The sequence below is a fragment of the Harmonia axyridis genome, chromosome X (genome assembly GCF_914767665.1).
Source record: "Harmonia axyridis chromosome X, icHarAxyr1.1, whole genome shotgun sequence".
Taxonomy (NCBI): Eukaryota; Metazoa; Arthropoda; class Insecta; order Coleoptera; family Coccinellidae; genus Harmonia; species Harmonia axyridis.
This window is the reverse complement of record NC_059508.1, coordinates 1,630,220-1,652,339: the sequence shown is the minus strand read 5'-3', so window position 1 is coordinate 1,652,339 and position 22,120 is coordinate 1,630,220. Positions and strand designations below refer to the sequence as shown.

General features: G+C 33.0%; 2 protein-coding genes across 10 annotated transcripts; one reads left to right on the top strand and one right to left on the bottom strand.

The window, feature by feature from the left end:
- Positions 1–389: 389 nt before the first annotated feature.
- LOC123686146 (neuroglian) lies at positions 390–10,020 on the bottom strand. 4 transcript variants are annotated; one of them, XM_045626145.1, is made up of 15 exons: positions 9,715–10,020; positions 8,597–8,680; positions 7,561–7,687; positions 6,789–7,400; positions 6,516–6,706; positions 6,161–6,436; positions 5,836–6,105; positions 5,252–5,533; positions 4,949–5,136; positions 4,713–4,892; positions 3,621–4,656; positions 3,219–3,528; positions 3,056–3,159; positions 2,800–2,929; positions 2,448–2,586 (listed from the first exon to the last, which is right to left on the bottom strand). In XM_045626145.1, the coding sequence occupies exons 2-14, from the start codon at positions 8,658–8,660 to the stop codon at positions 2,835–2,837; spliced, it is 3,735 nt and encodes a 1,244-aa protein (XP_045482101.1). In that variant the 5' UTR covers positions 8,661–8,680; positions 9,715–10,020; the 3' UTR covers positions 2,448–2,586; positions 2,800–2,834. The 4 variants fall into 4 exon arrangements, with proteins under 4 accessions (XP_045482099.1, XP_045482100.1, XP_045482101.1 ...); XM_045626146.1 differs by having other exon boundaries at positions 2,832–2,929; XM_045626143.1 differs by lacking the exon at positions 2,800–2,929 and having other exon boundaries at positions 390–2,586.
- Positions 10,021–10,903: 883 nt separating this feature from the next.
- On the top strand, positions 10,904–20,879 carry LOC123686144 (histone-lysine N-methyltransferase, H3 lysine-79 specific). 6 transcript variants are annotated; one of them, XM_045626139.1, is made up of 8 exons: positions 10,904–11,173; positions 12,513–12,692; positions 12,783–13,523; positions 13,587–13,787; positions 13,844–14,054; positions 14,109–16,475; positions 17,424–17,459; positions 17,865–18,036. In XM_045626139.1, exons 1-8 carry the CDS (start codon positions 11,087–11,089, stop codon positions 17,900–17,902), a joined length of 3,861 nt encoding a protein of 1,286 aa, XP_045482095.1. In that variant the 5' UTR covers positions 10,904–11,086; the 3' UTR covers positions 17,903–18,036. The 6 variants fall into 6 exon arrangements, with proteins under 6 accessions (XP_045482095.1, XP_045482096.1, XP_045482097.1 ...); XM_045626136.1 differs by having other exon boundaries at positions 10,906–11,173; positions 17,903–20,879; XM_045626140.1 differs by lacking the exon at positions 17,424–17,459 and having other exon boundaries at positions 10,905–11,173.
- The last annotated feature ends 1,241 nt before the right edge of the window (positions 20,880–22,120 follow it).

The window sequence follows — 22,120 nt, the reverse complement described above, 5'->3', positions numbered from 1 at the left end:
GCAATTTTTGAAATCCGGCATTCTATAAAGTTCGTTTTTATCTTGATTAATTTGAACGACAACGCATATCTAATATTCTGCTTAATATTATTGATCCATGATTTGGACTCATTCGTATATAATATATTTCGTAAATATTCTACAGAATTCTGAATTAAAAAATAGAAAAATATGGTACATCTTTGATTCGTTCTGAATATCATTTGGTAAGTCATGCGATTTTCAAAGCACCCCTCTGGATCCAGCTCTATTTGATAAAACTTATATCATAAATATTAAATAATACTACACAAATACAAAAAATATTTGGATGATCTGCTAATAAAATATGGATGGAATATTTCAGATCATAATAACTAATTATGCTAATATATTGAGAAAAAGAATGATTAATTTTTATAAATTTTATTTAGTGCAAAAAGTACGACATTTCTGATGAAATAAAGGTTTATGTAAAAAAATAAACATAACAGCAAAAGGCATTCACATGAAACTGGTAATGTGGTACAAACATTGTAATATATGTTTACCAAAATATACAGCTTATAGAAATTGAGAAGCTTTTTTCACATTCTGATTTATACAATATGCACGACAACTTGATAAGATGAAACAAAAATTATTATACTATTTTTACAAGAATAAAAAAATAGTTTAGATGTAAAGAGCAATAAAGCATTTTATGCTGCAATCAATATTAAAATATATGTCAAACATCTTACCAAATATCCAACAGTGCAATTTAAACTGCCAAAGAATATATATATATATGTATAAATATGTCAGTATGATCGCAGGATGAACATAATATACAGTGATGTTAAAAAGTCATTACTCCATTTGTGAATCCGACTATACCATATTATAAATTTGTGCATCAGAAAACTTGAGGTTTTCACTTCAGAGTTCGCCAGGAGTAAGGACTTTTGAAAAAGGAAATCTCCTTGTCCACACATAAACATACCATGCAAACATATTCATATTAATAACCAACACAGTATTTTACCCTTTTTCCAAGACATGTTCACTAGTGGACATATATAAATATCAAGCTAAACCAAAATATCAAAGTGGACAAAATTGTCACTACCCTAAGTGAAATGATAATACAGAAATGCAACGAAAATGAGCCAAAAAAATATTTGAATATATATAGCTGCCCAATACAAAAATCCTGAAGAGAAATAATAAGCTAAAAGTAGGTAAGGTAATCTTAGCTACAAAAGCTGTCGTAATGGCAATTTGCTGACAATCAAATCATACAAGTCGGTTCATTGCATCTCCGATACCTAGTAGGTAATTAATAAATATAACAAGCAACAAACAGACAACAAATTAATATACCTACTATACTAGCACCTCATCCTTATACAAAAAGCCAATTGACGCTTGCTTTACACCCCCCAAAAAAATTACATAGAATTGAAAAAACAAAAAATTTTCAATGATTTTAATGTCTTAAGAATTTTTGTCCTGATCAGTCTTCGTAAGCTGTCAACAACATATTATAAAATATACAAGAGGTCAAAATATGAAATACAAATGGGTGATTAGTTACCCAAGAAATTAACTAAGACAGATTTCAACTACAGGATTAGGTAATACTTTCAAGATCATATCTTGCAATGTTTCCTGAAAATCCAGTCATATATGTGTAATCAACAAAAATTTTCTAAAATATCCTAGTTATTTTCATAAAATAGTCAGATATTATGGGTATGTGATATAGTAGAGTGAAATATCTGTATAAATTCAAATCTAGTCTAATCACATAAAAATGATATATTACTTTCAAATAGGCAGTGTCAACATATTTATAAGAATGTTTTCAATTGAAATGAAATTTAGCCTTACATTTAGAGATTGCAATAGAGCAAGGGAAATAGCTACTCAGGATTCAAAATATAACACTATATAATATCAAAATCAAAAACGTATCATTAAACTTCAAAAATACAACCTCCCATTCGCATAATGCATTGAAAAAATTTGATTATTCTTGTACATATATTCCGTATTTATGGGAATTCAGATAATCAACATACTCTTGAGATAAATCACGATATTCAAGAAATTGTCTTTGAATAATATTATGAAATTGTAAAATTTTCAAGCATTAGGTTTACACCACATCAACAAGGAAGTTATGTCGCAAATGTTGTAATCTGCACCGTAGATCCTATTTGATTCATTTAATTCGTTTCAGAATACTTAATGCTAAATATAGTATAGAGAGAATCTTTTAAAGCATGTAAAATCATAACAAAAATAAATTACTAAGTGTTAATTTCAATTCAAATCAACATACGCGCTATTTACATCTAATATGGACGAAATGATATTCTTTAATATTAAAAAAAAGATCACTTTTATAAAACAAATATCGCAATATTACTGAAGTTGTCTCTTAGTTTGCCTATTAGCAGTATTTTGATTTTTTTCAAATACTTTTTATAGTTTCAACATCTTAAACATATGTAGCCATGGAGTTTTTAATCTGGCCTGCAGAACCTGTGTTAGAACCTAAATGTTTCATGTTGCTCGGTACATACTGACCAATGAAAGAACCATCTTCTGTGAAACGACCTGTAAAATACAACAATCAAAAAATCATCATCCCTATTCATCAGATTTGACACCACCAAAATTTTGATAGAAGCAGGAATTATTAAACTGCAACAATATTTTTTTAGTTCTTATCACTAATATCACAGATTTTCAACCATCCAATCTTTCCTTAGGGAACTCAGTTAAAAAAAAAAGCAACACAGTTAATAATAAAAAAAAAATGGTACTAACCAAAGGTGAGTAAAAGAAAATCATAATCTTACAGGTTAAACTAGGGTGGCAAAACCTTGTGATGAAGTCTCCCCTTGGCCTCGTTTTCGGCCATATTGGCCTATGAATGAACCATCTTCATTCATACCTTCTATATAAACAAAATAAAAAAATATTGATGAAAAACAACTAAATAAAAAATACTAAATAATGATGAAAAATAAATAAGTGATCCTTGAAAATAAACAATAAACGGGGAAAAGACATAAAATCCTACCAGTATCACCATCTCCATACTCTGCCATCGAATCTGTATCACTTTCTGGTCCTACTTTGGGTTCACTACTCATCGAAGCTCTACCATGAGATTTATTGTCAAGCCTAAAAATCACACATAAATCTGGCTCTTAGATATTGACAGAAAATGTTGTTTCACTTACGGTTGTGAATATTCGTGGAAACCACCTTCGTCTGGATAATCGTGCCTTCCATTAGCTTGTTCCCTTTCATGTACAGCATATTTTCCACCTCTGTTCCTCTTGATAATGCAAACAATGATGAACAAAATCAGAAGGAAAGTGATGGCCAACATCATACCAATGAACCAACCAGCAGTCGCAACATTCTCTTTTGGAACTATTACAATGCCATTAGCATCGTAAGTGTTTACTTCCTGTACATCACTAGGTATGTTATAGTTTCCATCAACAGAAACCACAACAAATTCATAAACTTCTCCACTATCCAATCCTGATAAATAGAAACAAATTTGGTAGAATTTAGGAGTACCCCATGGATCCCATCTAGGACCATCATATTCTATACAATGTGAAAATACTAACCTGCTACAATCTGAAAATCGTCAGTCAACTCTGGAGGAGTTTGCCTGTAAGTGGTTTCACCCTTCTTCTTGTATTTGACGTAAAAATGAGTTCCTGGGTTGCCGTACTCACTGGGGAGCCAACGTACTTTAACAGAGGAAGTAAGTCCGTCTTTAATAGCTTCCCATTCAAAATTAGGTTTTGCAGGTTCATAAGAGCCGGAAGGTTTTGTTTTACGTTCAATGTAGAGTTTATCAGATTCGCCAACTGCAGTGCTAGCACTAATATAAATCCTATATTTGGTTCCTGATTTTAAACCAGCTAACTTTGCTCTTTTTTCTTCAGGTTTAATCTTTGGTAATCTTGGAGTGGGCCGATCTATTGTCATATTTGCTAGGATTTCTGCATAATAGATATTATATCCAGTCAATATCCCATTTGGTCTTTGAGGCTTTTCCCAACGAAGTAGAAAAGCAGATGATCCCAGAGGATATGCTTCCAAAGTGTCCATTTGTCCGGGTACACCTTCTGGTGTTTTAAATCTCAAAGTGGCACTGGGTGGTCCATTGTATTTACCATTGTACACATAGACACAAGCGTAATTTTGAGTAAAGGGGACGAAATTTGTTATCAGAGCCCTAACAGCATCTCCTTGTACCTGAATCTCGTTTTTGATTGGAGAGGCATCACTCCAAGTCTTGATTTTGTATCCTTTGAAATGTCCATGCACTGATTCAGCATCTACAGGATTCCAGCTCAATAAGGCTGTAGTTGGACCTTCTACTTGCAACACAGTGAAGTTTGTTGGTGCTTGTTCTGGTTCACTCTCCCCAGAATACCCAATGACCTCTCTAGGTGATACATCAGCTTCTCCAAGCTCGTTCATTGCAATTACCTTGATCTTGTATCTCTGGAACGAAGGCTGGTTGTCTACGACGTATCTATCTTGCTTCCAATCATAGACATCTATTACAGTGTAATTCTGACCTGGGATATCTCTCTTCCAGGATACTTTATACTGGAACTTAGGTGCATTATGCTCAATTTCTGGCATTCTCTACAAAGGGGAATAGAATAACAATACAGTATTAGACAGTGATAAACCAAACTTACAGTCCATGTAATGACCAAATTGTTTGGTCTGTCACCTTCTCCTTTCACATTGTCTGGATTTTTGTGGGGTACCTCAGGGGGTGTTGAACATACATCCGAATGAGAAGATGGTTGCGATTTACCAATTTTATTCTGTGCAATCACTCGGAATGTATAATTAGCCCAAGGACTCAAAGGAACCTAGAGGGAGAAAATATTAAAAAAATCAAGCAAAAATTGCTATACTTATAACATACATTATAACTCATTTCAGCTGCTGGAACTTCATCGAATATATCTTCCCAAGTATCCGGGGTAAAACTAGTATTGAACTGAATAATATAATGGAGGATTGGTGTACGATTATCACCCATCGATATCCAATCTATGGTTGCATCTTTAGCATTACATTTCAAGTTTCTCAATTCAGGAGGGTTTGGTACAGCTGAAATAGACAAACTTGGTATAAGAAACAAAAAATGTTTAAAAGATGGTGCAGTCCACCCAAGTAAATTTTTTTTTACGTTTTTAGCTATTTGAAGTTTGAAAAGAATATATACCTTGAACGGTTAATTGAGCTTTAGCAGAGGTTTCATCGAGTTCAGTTTTAGCTAAGCAAGTGTAAGTTCCAGAATCAAGTTCGATCGTTTTCGTGATTGTCAAAGAATAATCGGAGGATTTAACAAATCTGGCTTCTCCGTCGAAATCAATAGGTTCGTCGTTCTTCAGCCAAATAATTTCCAAATTGAGTGAATTATCAGCTACAGCATTACACCTGAATGTAGCAGAAGTTCCTGCTTCTACTTCATAATCTTCTGGACCATCACTTATGTAGGTGTGTTCTGGAAAATCAAAGTCAAATTAATAAACCATTCATATGAAGATACTTCAACTGTTCAAGAGTTTCTATGATCATCTTGAAAATTAACCATTTCGTTAGGGTTATTGTGATTATGTTGGTGTTAAGAGCCTTAAAAACTCTTCACAGCAAAAAGCATGCAAGCAAAGCATTTTAAGGATATTCATTCTTGGTCGACACTTATAATTCATGACCACCAAATATTCTTACAAAAAATAATAATAATAAATAAAAATAGATTTATTCATTCATATATGAATTCATATTAACAAATTGTCATGTTACCCTTTATATCAAGTTTTGCACTTGCACTAGCATTTCCAAATTTATTTTCTGCAAAACAAGTATAATCTCCTTTATCATCAAATTGCAAGCGGGATATTTGTAAATTTCCGTTTTCATGAGTGGCATACCGTCCTCCTGTCAGTTCTTTGCCATTGTGAATCCACTTGATAATGGGCTTGGGAGCACCCAATACCCTACAAGTTATGTTGATGGTTTGATCATTCACCGCTTGCATGTTGGTCGGAGCTTCAGTTATTTCAGGTGCCAAGGCTATAAAAAAGAATATTATAAAGTGAATCCAATCTTCAATTACTAAAGAACATACCTAAAACGTTCACATAAACGTCCTTGTACACATAACCTAAAGAGTTAGTAGCGTTACAACCATAATTAGCAGTATCTTTCTTTTCCAAGTTAGATATAATGATCTTATTGGTGGAGACACTTCTCCTAGGATTTGACGGTGCAAGTTCCAAAGGTTTTCCATTATAAATCCACTTGATTTCAGGCTCAGGAGAACCAGAAGCCTCACATCTAAACTCAACAGTTTCACCTTCAGCTGCGTTCACCCTTTCAGGTTCATAGGTGAAGTAAGGAGCAGCTAGAATTTTTTTTCAGTATTATTGATAAAACATGTCAGAAAAAACTGTTCTTATAAAATATAATAATAATTCACTTACAAATAACTTGCAGATTTATTGAGTAAGACTTTGCCTCTCCAACACCATTACTGACTTCACAAGTGTAAGCACCAGCATCATCAAAGTCAACAATATTTATTATAAGAGATTTTCCATAATTTCCTTGTGTTATTCTCTCTGAAGATTGCAGGAGATTACCGTTTTTCCTCCACACTGTTTGTGGTAGTGGTCTAGAAGAAAAATCCAATCAAAATAAGGGAAAAGTAATAATGTTAATTAATAATATTTAAAAAAATGTAATTATCAACTTACGTCCCACCAAATATGCAAAACAGTTCTGCTCTTTTTCCTCTCAGTGCAACTTCTTGTTTTTTTGTAACATATTGCAGTACAGGCTCGTGCTTATTAAGAGCTGCTGAAGCTGTTGAGGATATAATGTTGAGAAGCACCCTATTACCATATTTATATTCGAATTTGGTTGGTGAAGTTGCAGCACAAGCATACATAAAATTATCAGTACTGTCCTGTTTAGTCAAATTTGAAAACCAAAGGTTACCCTCTGGATCCAAGGTCATTCTAGAACTATTGATGGTTTTGAAACCTCCATTGGTGTAAAGGATAATCCAATGCACAACTGGTTTGGGCCAACCGTCAGGTGGGTGACATTCTAGTTTGAATGGTTTGCCTTCTTCTCCACTAAGAGATACAGGAGCTTGTACTTTGAAAGAATTCAATTCAGCTTTACGCATAAACACTGAATTTGAAGTAGCAATTCCATATTCGTTTTTAGCAAAGCATTGATATTGTCCAAGATCTACATCTTGAGGCTTAGCGATAGAAAGTGTACCTCTACCAGGCTGTTGAGAAATTCTGTCATCATAAGCTTGCCATTCAAAAGGCTTGCCGTTTTTTACCCATGAATAGCTGAAAGGAACATATACGATCAAATATTCACTTATAATACAAAATCCGCATCTACATCTGAAGCTGTCTTCTAATATTTCTTGAATAATAAGAAGCAATTATGTTCAGTATGATTAAAACAATTCAGAAATTGTAAAGGCTGTTCATATGTAACACTTACGTTGGTGCTGGTTCACCAGTAGCTTCACATTCAATGTAGAAAGGTTTGTCATTTTCACCATCTTTTTCCACATGGAACATCACTTCATCAGTAGGAGGCTGTTTTATAATATATGGAGGAGAAGGTACTGAAAAGTAATTTGTTCATATGATAATAGGTGAGAAATTTTTTGGAAATCTTTCTGCCTAAGTAGTCCCAGAAAAGATCAATCAATATCAAATTGTGTATGTGTGCATATATTTTTCATATTATACAATAATTTCCACAGAATAAACATCTTATTCACTAAAAATTGAAGAAAAAAAAAAAAGAAATCAAGTTAATAAATTTATTCGAAGGGTGTAGACTATTGGAATCCAATCAAGATTAGATGCCTAATTAATAAAGCGGCAAAAATTATCAATACCACACCATGCATAATAATTTATTAGTCAGAATGACAAAAAGGATTTGTTGAGAGGAGACAATATATCAATTTATTATTCATATTGGGTTACTGCGCCTGTTAGGGTGAAATGCATACTTAATTATGTTTACACATTCTGTCGTTAAATTAACTTTTTTTTATTTGGCAAATTAATGTAATTTTTTTGCACTTGTGAAATTAACTTTAAATATTGGCTCAAGAAATATTGATTATCTTCTGATAATGTTTTCTGTAAATAAATTCAATACTAAAGAAATATATTCTTCGATTATTTACTTCATTTAATTCAATATATAATTTGCATTCAAGAGTCAGTCATATTGTCTTAAGGTCAAGGATATAAATACCTAGAACTTATCAGTAATTTATATTTAAAAACATGATTCTTTATCTCCATCTGTTTTTAAAACATTGGAGCTGCTATCTTATTTGGATAGATTATCAGTAATTGCTGAGATGAAATAAAAAATGACTCAAATTAGTCATCATGCTAAACTGAATCAACTCCAGATAAAAATTCACAAAACATGTTCAACATCAGAAACCTCCATTTGTTATTAATTACAAAGTTTAAATAACTATTTTTTTTATTATATTAAAAGTTCTTACTTTCTCTCCCTGTTGAAAACCTGATGATAGCTAACAATGCACAATATATAAGCAGTCTGGTCATGGTTGATTTTTGTGTAGATTCTACAAAAAAATAAATCCATTCAATTCCGTAGAAGGAAAAATAATTTATACAGTGAATGTTATAGTTTTTCAGGAAACTGATATTTATTTGACTCATTTAATCTTAGGATTGTTCCAGAAAATTATATTTTTTTAATAATAATAATAATTATCTTTTACTCAAAAAGATGTATCAAACAACAAACTCATTTTTATTATCCTATTGACAGGCAAATTCAAGATGAAAATAAAATGCAGTAGGTTTCGCAATATATGACAAAACAAACAATTATTTGTGATAGATTCATGTAAACAAAGCTATATACCTGAAAATTGTCTAATTAGGGTTAATGACCTGAATACTGAGGAACACCTGCCAAAAATTCAACATTTAATTAGGCATTTAATCATTTTGCTCATTATTGAACTTCAAATAGAAATGAAATGTTAAATGAAATAACAGGTCCCATAGAACATCTGATTTCTAAGTTACGAAATGTAGGTATGTTAGACATAGTAAAATCACATTATTGCCATGTAAAGACTAGAGACAAACTAACTTAAGTAATGATGTCCTTAGAAGTAGGTAGGTAATGAAGTCAAATTTAAAATTGAGTATGACATCATTCAAGATTCATCAGATTCAATTCAAGAACGCTTTCAATAGGACAATTCTCTTTTATTATAAATAAACAGAATTCATGGTGATAATCAATGAAAAGAATATATTTATTCTTGTGGATGCTTGTTTTCTATTCTTAAAATCTAATGAAATTTGATTATTAGCAGATTTGCAGATGGTTAAAAGCTGAAGAGCCGGATGAGAATAATGAAATATTTCAAATCTTCAAGTTGTTTTTTCGATTGAAAATGATTAAAATCATAAAACGGTCAAGCTTGGCCTAGATGATACAATCAAACTAAAATAGGTAACTGTCAAAATAATTATTGACTATGCTGTTGTAATTGATAATTCCCTCGGTTGTACATAAGATATGAGATTAATGAAAATATTACTGAGATATCAAGCCACATTATCTGATATGTACACTCACCTAATATTTACAAAATGTTTATCTGTCCATTACCTATATATCTAATCGTTATTCACGTATTCACACTGCCTAATGCGAACAGAAAGGTGCGGTCTTAGAACTGAACAGAACTGAAGTTAGGTGGAAATTTATGGAAATTCAATTTCACTAAAAGAGCATATATACGGTAATGATCCTTTCCGAAGTATTCTCATAAGTAGTATAGTTAAATTGACACCATCAGTTCACCAATGTGAGTCATTTAACTCATTTTTGATTCATTAGAATAAAGTGCAAAAGACGTAAGAAATAGAACTGAGAACTGTTGGTAGGCGTGGTAACGAACATTACAGGTTTTCGAGTTGCGCCACCTGCTATTGAAATCTGTAACTAAAAATAGAATTTGTCTCAGTTTCTGTTCTTAAAAATAGAGGGCCTAATTGATGCATTGATTGATTTTGTTGAACAGTTATATATGCAACCCTTAATTATTATTCATCTCAAAACTGAATACTTATGGATTAATATTCCAATATTCGTTGAAATGATAAATATCCATTATTTTCCTAAGGAATATACATCAATTTCTTCCTTTGACATTTTGTACATAAAGTTGAATAATGGAATGTAATGAACAAGTGATTTAACACTGAACAGGTGCATTATGTCACGAGAATTCTAAGTCGTCAAAATTATTTGCAATGAAAATTTATTCCCATCATGTGCTGATAATGATATTTTATCATAATTGGAATGTGTAACTCGCCTAAGAATCCAAAACAGAAATACACCTGTCCTTGATGCCCAAATTTAAATTTTTACTTTATTCCGTTCGAGAGTTATTGTGTTTACGACCGGCCGGACAGAACAGAATTTGAGGAGGAGGTATGGATCGATTGTAATCAAAAAATCTCTAGCTAAGGAATTTCCAGAAAGGAATGCATCTCATTAAAGTAATATTTCGAAATTAATTCGGTGAATTTCATTAAGTTTATGACTAATGAAAATATTCGTTTAAAATTGAGGTGGAAGTCTCCCGCCGTAATCGAAATTTTTCTTTTTCCATTTTTGTTGATGTCAAAAGAAGAGTGTACGTGAGGAAAGTAGTTTCGATAATTTTATGATGAAGAACCTGTAAAATCACAATAGACACGGATCCAGCGTGACAAAACTGCATTCTATATTTTCGAATGCTATGGTGGTAGAACTGTTAGTTCTGCGAACATGCGCAGAATATACATAGAGGCACGGTATGTTCAGATAGGGAGATGGCGTGTGTAATTTTCTAATTTTTAATTATCAGTTTTTTCCGCGAAATGTGTCTTTAGTTTCGACAATTATGCAAGTAGGTTTTAGCTTTAGAAGAAGTTTTCATTCTAGTTGATTTTAAGTGATGTGTACCCTTACCCTCACATTGCATTCTCCCGCGGGTGCTGAACCTGTTTCATACACTTGGCCTTTGACTTCAGGACGAGGAAATGTAAGTAAATTTCTCAAATTATATGACTGCCTTCTAAAATAAATCTGATCAATCAAGGGGATATATTATACATATGTCATTTTCAAGGTAATTCCATCGTTTTCAGAACTGCATTTCAACAATTGGTATTCTTAGAAATCTAATCTTTATTATGCATTCTAGGAATAAGGAATGCATTTCTTGGAAGGATTTTGTGTATTTTCTAATGACCAAACTGCACAATTTATTAAATTTTCTTCGAATATCGAATGTCATCTATCAATAGCACAAAATATTTTTTGGATCCTCATCAATAGTATTAGGAAGATTTTTTTGCAGATTTACTTATTTTCATCTTCAGAAATTTGTTGTTGAAATCATTTTAATAAAGCTTAAATTATTAATACAGAAATAAGTGTTAATATTGTCTTGTCATCGATAAAATAACTGTCTTACGGTTATATTTTGAGGTTATTTTTATATTTTTCAACCTAATGTAAAATAATTATTCAACATTAATGAACTCTTATCTATATAAGCAAACGCCAAAATTCCTTTCAAGTTTGCAATTTGAAGGAATTCATGCCATAATCATGAAATACAGTTACTTCCAAATAATTTCATGAATCAAAACAAAGAACAAAATGACTTGCTGGTTATATTTTAAGAATCAGAAAATGACGAAAGGATTATTATCTCCAAACAAATTGAGATTGAGATTTACTGGTTATAATTCAAGAATTAGAAAATGACGAAAGAATTATATCTCCCACAAATTGAGATTAAGAAAGTTTTGTATCAATAATTGATGTTTGGAGTTCATTGATCTTATCAACTGAATGATTTATCCAAATGCATTAAATTAGGCTAGATATCATTTTTTCGCTTTCAAAAACGTATAATTTCATATCAATACTGATTGAGTGATGAATATTGTGGAAAAATGTTATTACAGTATAAACATAATCTGTATTATAACTTATACATATAATTCAATAGACAAATGATTATTTTGTTTGTGAAGTGAAAACATTTTGTAGAACGCTGAACATTAGTTTTAATATATGATTTGTAGGTCATGAAATAATAACATGCATATTTCTTGAAAACACCATATCCTGAAGGAATTATTCTCAAATCATATCAATAATTTTTTCTTTTCATAATTCCATTACTATCAGATAATGACTTTTGGTTTTGTATTGAATTTAATATAATTTTTATTATGTTAATTCTGATGTAGAACACTTTTTGGTTATGGGAATAATAAAAAATGATATAAATATATTTGTGGCATCATGATTTTATTTATTCTCATGTAATCGGATGAAAGAATGTAGCGGTTTCATATCGATTGTAGGATAAACATGATGGTGCACTTGAAATTGTCGAAACAATACGTTGGGTTTGCGAAGATCTGCCACAACTTAAACTGCCATTGGAAAATAATATATTATGTGACTATGACACCAGGGACTATGAGAGTATGAAAAACCTATGTGACCGTTTCAATAAAGCAATCGATAGTCTAGTTGCATTGGTGAGTTGATCCAAGATAATAATATTTAGATTTTTACTTGATTTTTCTTTTAGCGAACATATATTATAATTAATTTTTGAATTTCCATAGGAGAAGGGTACATCACTGCCAGCTCAAAGACTTACGTATCCTTCCCGTGGGTTATTACGTCATATTCTTCAGCAAACATACAATGCTGCCGTTACAGATCCAGAAAAACTGAATCAATATGAACCATTCTCACCAGAAGTCTATGGTGAAACTTCCTATGATTTAGTTTGCCAAATGATCGATCAAATTGAAATAACTCCAGATGATGTGTTCATTGACTTGGGTTCGGGTGTGGGGCAAGTTGTCCTTCAGATGGCAGCTGCAACCCCTTGCAAAATTTGCTTTGGTGTTGAGAGAGCAGAAGTTCCTAGCCGCTATGCGGACTCTATGAATAAAAACTTCAGGGCCTGGATGAGGTGGTATGGGAAGAAGTATGGTGAATACAAGTTGATCAGGGGTGATTTTTTGACTGAAGAGCATCGTGAGAAAATAAATCAAGCCAGCATTGTGTTCGTGAATAACTTCGCCTTTGGACCTACTGTGGATCATCAACTCAAAGAGAGATTTGCCGATCTGAAAGATGGGGCCCGCATTGTGTCATCTAAAAGCTTCTGCCCTTTGAATTTCCGTATAACGGATAGGAATCTTAGTGATATCGGTACAATTATGCATGTATCGGAAATGACACCCATGAAAGGTTCCGTTTCATGGACCGGCAAACCAGTGTCCTATTATTTGCATGTTATCGATAGAACTAAACTGGAACGTTATTTTCAACGTCTCAAGAAGCCCCAGTTGAAGGTAAGACATACCTTTCTCATATTATTTTTGGAATGTGTTGTTATGATTGAATTTTGTTTTTAGAATGGCGAGGATGAGAATTCAAATAGCAGGAGTTCAAGGGATCGCTCAAGGAGGGATTTAACAAAACAACTACCTCCAGATTCGTCGTCAGATTCTGATTTCGACGATCAAGACAGTAATTATGGACCTACTACGCGTAAAGCCTGGTCTGATTACTATTCCAATAAAGGCAAGAGCAGTCAATCTGAAGATGATAGCAAGGTAAGCATAATAGTTAGAATCAATTATAGAATTATTCTTATCTTTTTCCCTTTCAGAGCCAAACAAAAAGACAGCCTAAGAAGTTGAGGAGGAAAGCATCTAGAACTAACAATAATAAAACCTTACAAGAAAAACAAAATGTTCAACAGAAGGCCGTTTCAAAGCCACGTCGTGGAAGAATGAAGAAAGCTAAAACCAAGAAAGCTTTGAAGATCAATGGATTGGATCTCTTGCACAGCCAAACCTTACTCAGTACCTCTCCTCAAGGTAGGATACAATTGAAAAATTGTTGGGAAAAAACTCATTTCTTTATATTTTCAGCATCAGGTAAAAAACTTCCTCCTGCTCCAGGATGTGTTGATCAACAGCTGACTGCATTGAGTTCAGAACTTGTTCATAATGAACTAGATATTCCTCCTGAACCAGAAAACACCCCCTACAGTCTTCAAATTCTACTTGATATGTTCAGACGTCAATATGCTTCAATGATGAACCAAATGAAGCAGCCTAGTTACAGGAAATCGATAGAAGTGGATATTAAACGAGAGGAAGATATCAACCAGAAGTTGCAAAATAGGGCGGCCCAATTGGAGAAGCAAATAAAAGTTTTAATTGACGACAGTGTTGCATTATTGAAGGCTAGAATGAATGAACTGGGAATAAATGCTACTTCTCCTGTGGATCTCCTTGCTAAGGCTAAAGAAATTGTATGTCGACACAAAGAACTGCAAGCTAAAGCTAGCAAACTGCAGGTTCAGGTTGCAAATTTGGAACATGAACAAGGCCATCATGTGGCGCTGAGGCAGCAAGAAATAGCGAAGAAATATTCGGGACAAGAAGTAGTTACTCATGATTTGTCTCCAAACGTTGCCCATGAATATATACTTCGAGAGATATCAGCAACATTAGCACATCGGAAAAAGCTGCATAACCAAGTTTCCAAACTAGAAGGGGACATTGTTAACCTAGAGAAATCAGCTGAAGATAGGAAGCAAGCGCAAATATTAGCTGTAAGACAACAACCTCTTCCTCTGAAAATCTCAAGAAAATCTAGGGATTACAGGACTCGTTCCCAAGATTGGCCAGATGTTCCGGATATTGCCAAAATCGAAGAACAAAATCCCGAAATATTGGCACAAAAGATTTTAGAAACTGGTCGCAAAATTGAAGCCAGCAAAATGTCTACAAATAAGGTGGTTCATGTTATAAATAATGGTCGATCAGCTTTGTGCAACAACAGGGGTGTATTGAGGAATAATATGCCAGCTCCAACGCATGCGTCCAAGAGGTTAAAAACAACCCACAACGTTGCTTCTGCATCTAATTCCAATAATAAGCCACATTACAAGAATAACGAGCCATTAAAGATTCAAAACTTCGAGGATCGTCTGAAGAGCATCATTACTTCAGTTTTGAACGAAGACCATCCAACAAGAACAACCAAAGCACAAACCCCTTTGCCTCAACAAAGTTATCCTTCTTCAGTATTTACTTCTGCCCAGTCCAACTATGCTTCACATCATTACAACGGTTATTCAAACATTTGTGTCCCCCCCAAACAGGAAGATACCATCAAATATAATAGTAACACTATAAAAACCACAATGAGACCGGCAAATGAAGATCATCGTTCTTATTCTCACCAGGAAGCCTTGATTATGGATTGTTATAAGGAGGATCCTCCCAAACGTTCACCCCAAGTTGCCAAACCCGCAAATAACGAACAGCCTGATTACACACAAGTGTCACCTGCAAAGCTGGCTTTGAGGAGGCATCTGTCACAAGAGAAACTGCAGGCTCAACATCAGACATTTGCACAACCTGAAACAATGATGGCTAACAGAACGATAGGTGATTTGATGTCTAGTGAAATTGAGCGAACTTTGGAGATCTCAAATCAGTCCATTATCAATGCTGCTGTAGATATGAGTGATATTCAAGGGACGACTACCTTAACTTCTAGGTCGGTTGTGAATGTCAATCTGCCTCCGAGACCTGAACGAGTTAATGTGAAAGCCCCCAATAATGAGGTTAATCAAACCAAAGATTCAGAGCCTATGAGACAGGTGTACAGTCCTATTTCAAGACCTTCGTCTACTGAAGGCTTAGAGGGGCTGGCTTATGTCCATTCCTACAATAAAGTTAATAGCACTCTTAATATTCAAAATTATAGTGCAACCCAGCAATCTACATCGCCAAGACCAGTGCAATATTCACCAAGAACAACAGTGTTATATCCTCCTCCGAACCAATCCAGATCAAACTCTACAATTTATTCTTCAGATTACACACCTGTAACTAGAGCAGAATTGAAGCCATACAACGAACCTTATTTCAATGATTTAAAACCACCACTGAGTATGGAAAATGAAAATACTTTTGTAGCTGAAGGTTTGGCTGCAAGTTTGCAAGCGAGGGTATTAAATGGGTCACAAATTAAAGAAGAGTCTGATCTATATGAAAGGAGAAACTTTACCTCTTCTGTACCTCTGTATCAAGAAAATGCTCCAAACAATTGTCAGTACAAACGGGAGTCTCCTCTTATCCAGAATCATGTCAGAAGTATTCCCAAGCGAGTTGAATATAAAGAACCCCAAACTGTCAAGGAAACGCCGTCTGAAGTTCGCCCTAATGTTGTTCCCTTATCAACTGAACAATCGACAGAAAGAAGAAAATGCTCAGATGAAGGTGAGTTTCACGAGTTACAAACTTGAACGTAATTAACAATAAAAAAATATTCATTTCTGACCGCAAATAATTGAATATACAATATAATAAACAAGGATAATGGGAAGTAAGACAGCCAGTGATATACAACTTTTTAACTGACCGACGTTTCGTCTGTATATTCAGACTTCTTCTCTCTTCCCATTATCCTTGTTTATCATATACATTGCGATGGACGTGAAATTGTTGATGTGATTGAATATGCAATTTGAGTTGTTCCTACTCAAAACACATAAGTAATTCAAACAATACTGCTTGATTGGGTTTCGTGGATAATTTACAGGGTGATGGGAATAATAGATTATTTGACAAATGTTTCAAATCCTCTCAGATTATTTAGCGATTTTTATTGAGCACATAAAAAGTGGATAATTTCGATTCCAATAGATATTTCACAAAAAAAAATTAACGAAGTCACCAAATTTTTTTTTTATTTGAATGATAAAGCAATGAACAAATTATTTAATGGTAGATAATTAATTTATTAGGTACTCTGCTTTATAACATTCTTACTATAGCAATTTGTTCGAGGTTAGAATTCAATATTGAATCATTCAAACTCTCAAAATATTAAGCATATTCATTTGGTTTCCATTTATCATATTTTTCAGATTTATCCTTGTTGATTTTACATATGTTATAGTATTTCCACTAAAATTTTGTTGAAAATTTTAATTTTTCAAATTGTTTTTTTTACTTGAAATAAGCATATTTTCCCTTCTGATTTGCTTCTTCTTTTGTAGGTTTCTCTTCTTATTGTAGTTAGAAAGGATATCTTCTTGTAAAAGTGAATCTACATTTTCTTATTATTTAGAAAAAAAAAGTGTTTTGACTGTCTATCCTAGCGTCATTTATCGATTTCTAATTTCTTGCTCATCATCAATTGAACAGTAATACATTTTATTACAGTGTACTTCCACTTTTCAAAAAGTGAAGGGATATATGGTAAGCTGAAGTATAGGAAATGGCCTAAGTATTGGGGATGTTGAGCGTCTTCGATGTTACATGTTTCAATATGTTGAAAATATTGTACCTGTTGCATGTTATTTATGTAAACAGCTGTTATAGACGTTGTGGATTTTAATGGTTAACTAATTATTTAGGATGAAGTCTGTGTCCTATGTCCTCCAGGTCGATTGAACTGTTCTAATTTACCCTGATTCAAGATTTATCCAAGTCATTCTGCACATAGTAAATGTTAAGTCGTACTCTGTTGAGCTTTCAAAGCTTCCTGCAAGTCAGTGTTGGGAAAAGACAGTTTGCGATAGATATGTCAAAACATGAAAATTTGCATTTTATATTTTCTTTCTTCAGTAGATCACCTCAGTTGAACTTAGTTTATATTTGCAGTAACCAATCCAATGTTATCATGTCTAATTCGATTTTAGCGGATGTTGAAATAGAAGAAGAAGCCGAAGAATCGAAATGGCAAGATAGAATCAGTTCCGGCTTTGACCGTTTGGTAGCTTTTGCGTCAACGGAACTGGATAAACGGAGACGATCGACTGAGGGTAGTGACAGTTGCAACACATCCCCAGATTCTGGTATCGGACACAGCGGTGATATCACCACTGTTGTTCAACCAGCTCCAACTAAGCAAGTTATTAAGATGAACACGAACCCAAAACCAACATTATTCAAAATGCCTATAAGTAAAGCATATCATTTAGAAAGTCCACCTATTGGCGACAGTAACTCTGAGGAAATTGGCCCTCCCAGAACACCATCTCCATCTTCACCTCCTAATGTGCCAATGTCGTTCAGTCCTGAACAAAGTTACGTAGCAGAGAATAAGGTGGCGCGTTTAAACCCAGCGTTGTTGAAATATCAACGCCATACGGAAGACAGGAAGAACAGGCACGATCAGCACTACAAGAAGAAGTTCTACTATAGAGAACAGTGGAGACATGAATGGCAGAGAAGTTCGGAACCTATCAAAGATAAATTCCGTCCAAAAGGAAAAGATTGGGACTGGAACAGAGATCAAAATAACTATCATCTAGACGACTGGCATAACGATTCATATTCATGGCGTCATTGATGTTGCTTTACGAACAAAGTACTGGAATGAAAATAGACAAGGGGATTACTAAAAAATACAAATAAGAATTTTTATAGTTTTCCAAACCACCACGCTCAAAGTGTTCATGGTAAGGTACAAAGGTTAAATTTCAAATCCTGTGTGAAACTGTTTAATATTGGGATACTGAAATACCAATGATTTCACTTGAATTTTTCATGCTTCACACTAACAACTCAATATGATACACCCTATATGGTATGGTGGCCGTTATGTGATAAAAATCCTTGTTGTTATTCATCATTTGTCTTTATGAGACGGAAGATAACATTGTTTTTTCTTTGTTTGTGGTCTCGAAAATTAACCAAACCTTTTCTGACATAATGTACCACACTGTTGTCATATATTTTATTTATAATTTATTTTACCATGGAATTTATTGAAGTTTTGAATGCTTTTGCATTATTGCGTTATTTATTTATTTATAAAAGTTATTTCATTGTCACAATATCAGTGCTCCAATTGAAATTATAATTCTGAATAAATTTCAGTATCTCTTTTTTAATGTGTGATTGAATTGTTCTTTTTAATTTTTGTTCCAAGTTTCACACAAGAACTTGAAGTTTGTTTTTATGTAGTTCAGGTCAGAACTAGTGATGTAGCTAAAACACATGAAATCCAACAAAAATATAATGGGCATTTAAAAAAAAATAATTGTAAAGCTTTCACACAGGACATTTTTGGATTTTATGATATATCTAGTAATATATTACAGCTTTGAGATGAAGTAAACTCAGAATTAATCTCCTGAAGTTATTCCATCTTGTGGATGAAATTTTACCTGATGCATAATAAATGTCTTCTGTTGAAAGTTATTCATATAAAAATTGGCGTTTTGAATGGAATGTTTTACTTTATTAGTTAGAATTAATGTAGAAAGCCACGTCATCTTCCTAAACATACTCTAACCTCTTTTTGATTTAACATTCTATTCAAAACGATTTCCAATTGGGTCACTTCCTGCTGTAAATTGTGTATATATATGAAAAACAAAACGAGTCTTAAACAGGATTCTGTTTCTAATCAATGACAATGATTTAGAAATAAGTTCAGTTAGGGCTATATTAACTTATCAATTGTAAATTTGAAAAGGATCAATCTTTTGTAATTGGGAATTTATGTATAGTAATTGAAATTAATTAAGTAATTCGCCAAAAATTTCTGTTTATTATGCAATCATTTTTGACAATTCCAATCCAAAGTTACGATGTATGAATATTGAACACTGCCCTCAAGGAATCTCATTATATACGTTTAACTTATTTTACTTTTATAGGAAATTATTTATTTCTATACCACTGCAAAACTAAATTGAGCTAGTATTAACTTAAGTGTAAATATGGACTTTCATTTTTCAAGTACAATTAATTTATGAATACTAAGATGTAAAAATTAGAACATTTCCTGGACTGTGTTAATAATGTATGTAATTGTCATTGGACTATTTTTATTTAACCTGTACTCGGGTTTGGTTTTATCTATTGATTCTTATACAAGTTGGATCCAACTTTGAATTTTTCTGTCATGAATTATTGCTTGACATGAATTGAAATTTCTACATTCAGAGCAGTGATCAATAACTTTTTAAATTTATGAAGAAATGTGGGAGGTACAGTCTGAAACTTCTCTGTTAATTCTCCAATTTGAAGGCGGAAAACTTGTAGTGTTTGGAGAAAGTTTTATATTTTAAATCAATTATTGTTTATAGCCCTTTCATTATACACAATTTTTTTTATTTTCATTTTAGTATCATTCTTTTTGTGTTGAAAAATCTCTTCATTTGTTTCTCTTTTGTTTGATAGATAATGTTATGTGCAAAAGGTTGCAACACTGTTTTATTTGGACTAATAATTCAGACTTTGAATGTGAATGAAAGAAGTCATCATCTAGAAATAGATAATTTAACACTTTAGTGAAATTTGGTAGGTAAACTGGGCCACATTTTTAAGTGAAATTCAAAGCTTAAAATTGGGGTTGTAAATTGAGTGATAATATTGTACAATATTTTAATTTAGTATCTTCCAACATTTTTATTATAATTGTCTTTTATAGTACAATCGGGGTAACCAAAGTATTGATATGTTCAACTGCAAAATTTCAGAAAATTTGAAGCTGGACTCACTTATATTATGTAGTTCATCCACCCTTTTAGGTATATTTATATTTAAGAATAGAATTGTTAGTTGATTACTAATTTTGATGTGGATGAAATTGAGCATGATTTAATTGAAATCTAATATAAGTATACAGATAACTGCCAATACTTGATTAAAAACTTACATGTATATTTTTGTTTTAATTCTGAATTAATTACCTTCAAAAGACTGATATCAGTTTTTTTATAGTGATAAATATAAAAGTGAAAGTGTTCCCAGTATTCGGCTTAAGCCCGTCACTCACGAAGCGTTTTTTCGAGACTTTGAACTCCAGGCGTCCAAGAGATTCCAGTCGGGCATTGAAGTTCATTCTCTGATTTACAGTCGTGCGGCCGTGTCCCGAGCTGCCCGACTAAAATTATCCGAACGCTCGAACATGGGTGCCTCGTGAGTGGCCGCCTTTAGAGGTTCATCATAATACGCTAAATTTATTCTAACTTTTCGAGTAAAAAAAAATCAACTAATGGAATCTGAAATATTTATGCCTTAATAATAGGTTTTTAAATCGTAGATATCTAATTAGGTTTTGATTCTTGGCAGAAAGGTTTTTCTACATAGATTTCTGCGAACTAGGGAATATCTCAGTTTATAGCTATGTTAGGAAGAAACTGATCGAGGTTACTATTCAGCATGAAAAATTTTTCATACATGATATTTTGAAGTTTATCCCACAACATTTTTAAACAAAATATCTCGATTTTGGGACCTTCTAGAGAGGAACCTTAGAATAAAAAATAGGTAGGTTAGTATTCAGAATCGAAAATCGTATTTTGAAGCATATCCGACCATAAACTTCTAGTAAAATTTTCCAAATCAGATTTTTTTTCTGAGACTCAAAGTTGCCATCTGGAAAGAGTAGCTCAAACCCGGTTATGATGAGGAGAGAGGAGCTACACATCGCAGGATTCTATACGTATTTGGACGCAGTAAAATACGGATAGATGGCTTGTAGTCCAATTCTCGAAGGATTTAGATTTTTCCGAAAAACTGACATAATTCTAGTATCATCAGTTCTGTATTCGGTCTTGATCATATTTTATGCGTTATTTGAAAGGTGTTTAGATCGCAGATGCTGAATTAAACTTCGGCTCTTAGTATTAAAGCGGTTCTACATATTCAAAGCACAATTCTTAGAGGGTTTCGAGGTCGTAGATTCTGAATTTGGCATCGATTCTCACCAGAAAAAATTTTAACACCTCAAAATCAGAGTTTACACACAGCTAGAAAGTTTCAGTTTTGGCGCATGCATACCCATTTTAAGAGCCTCAATTTTGGCCACCAGTTGTTTAGTTAAACCACCTTAAAATTGCTCTCACAAAACTCTAAATTGAGACCTTTTAGGAGCAAACTGATTGTAGATTTGTAAACGC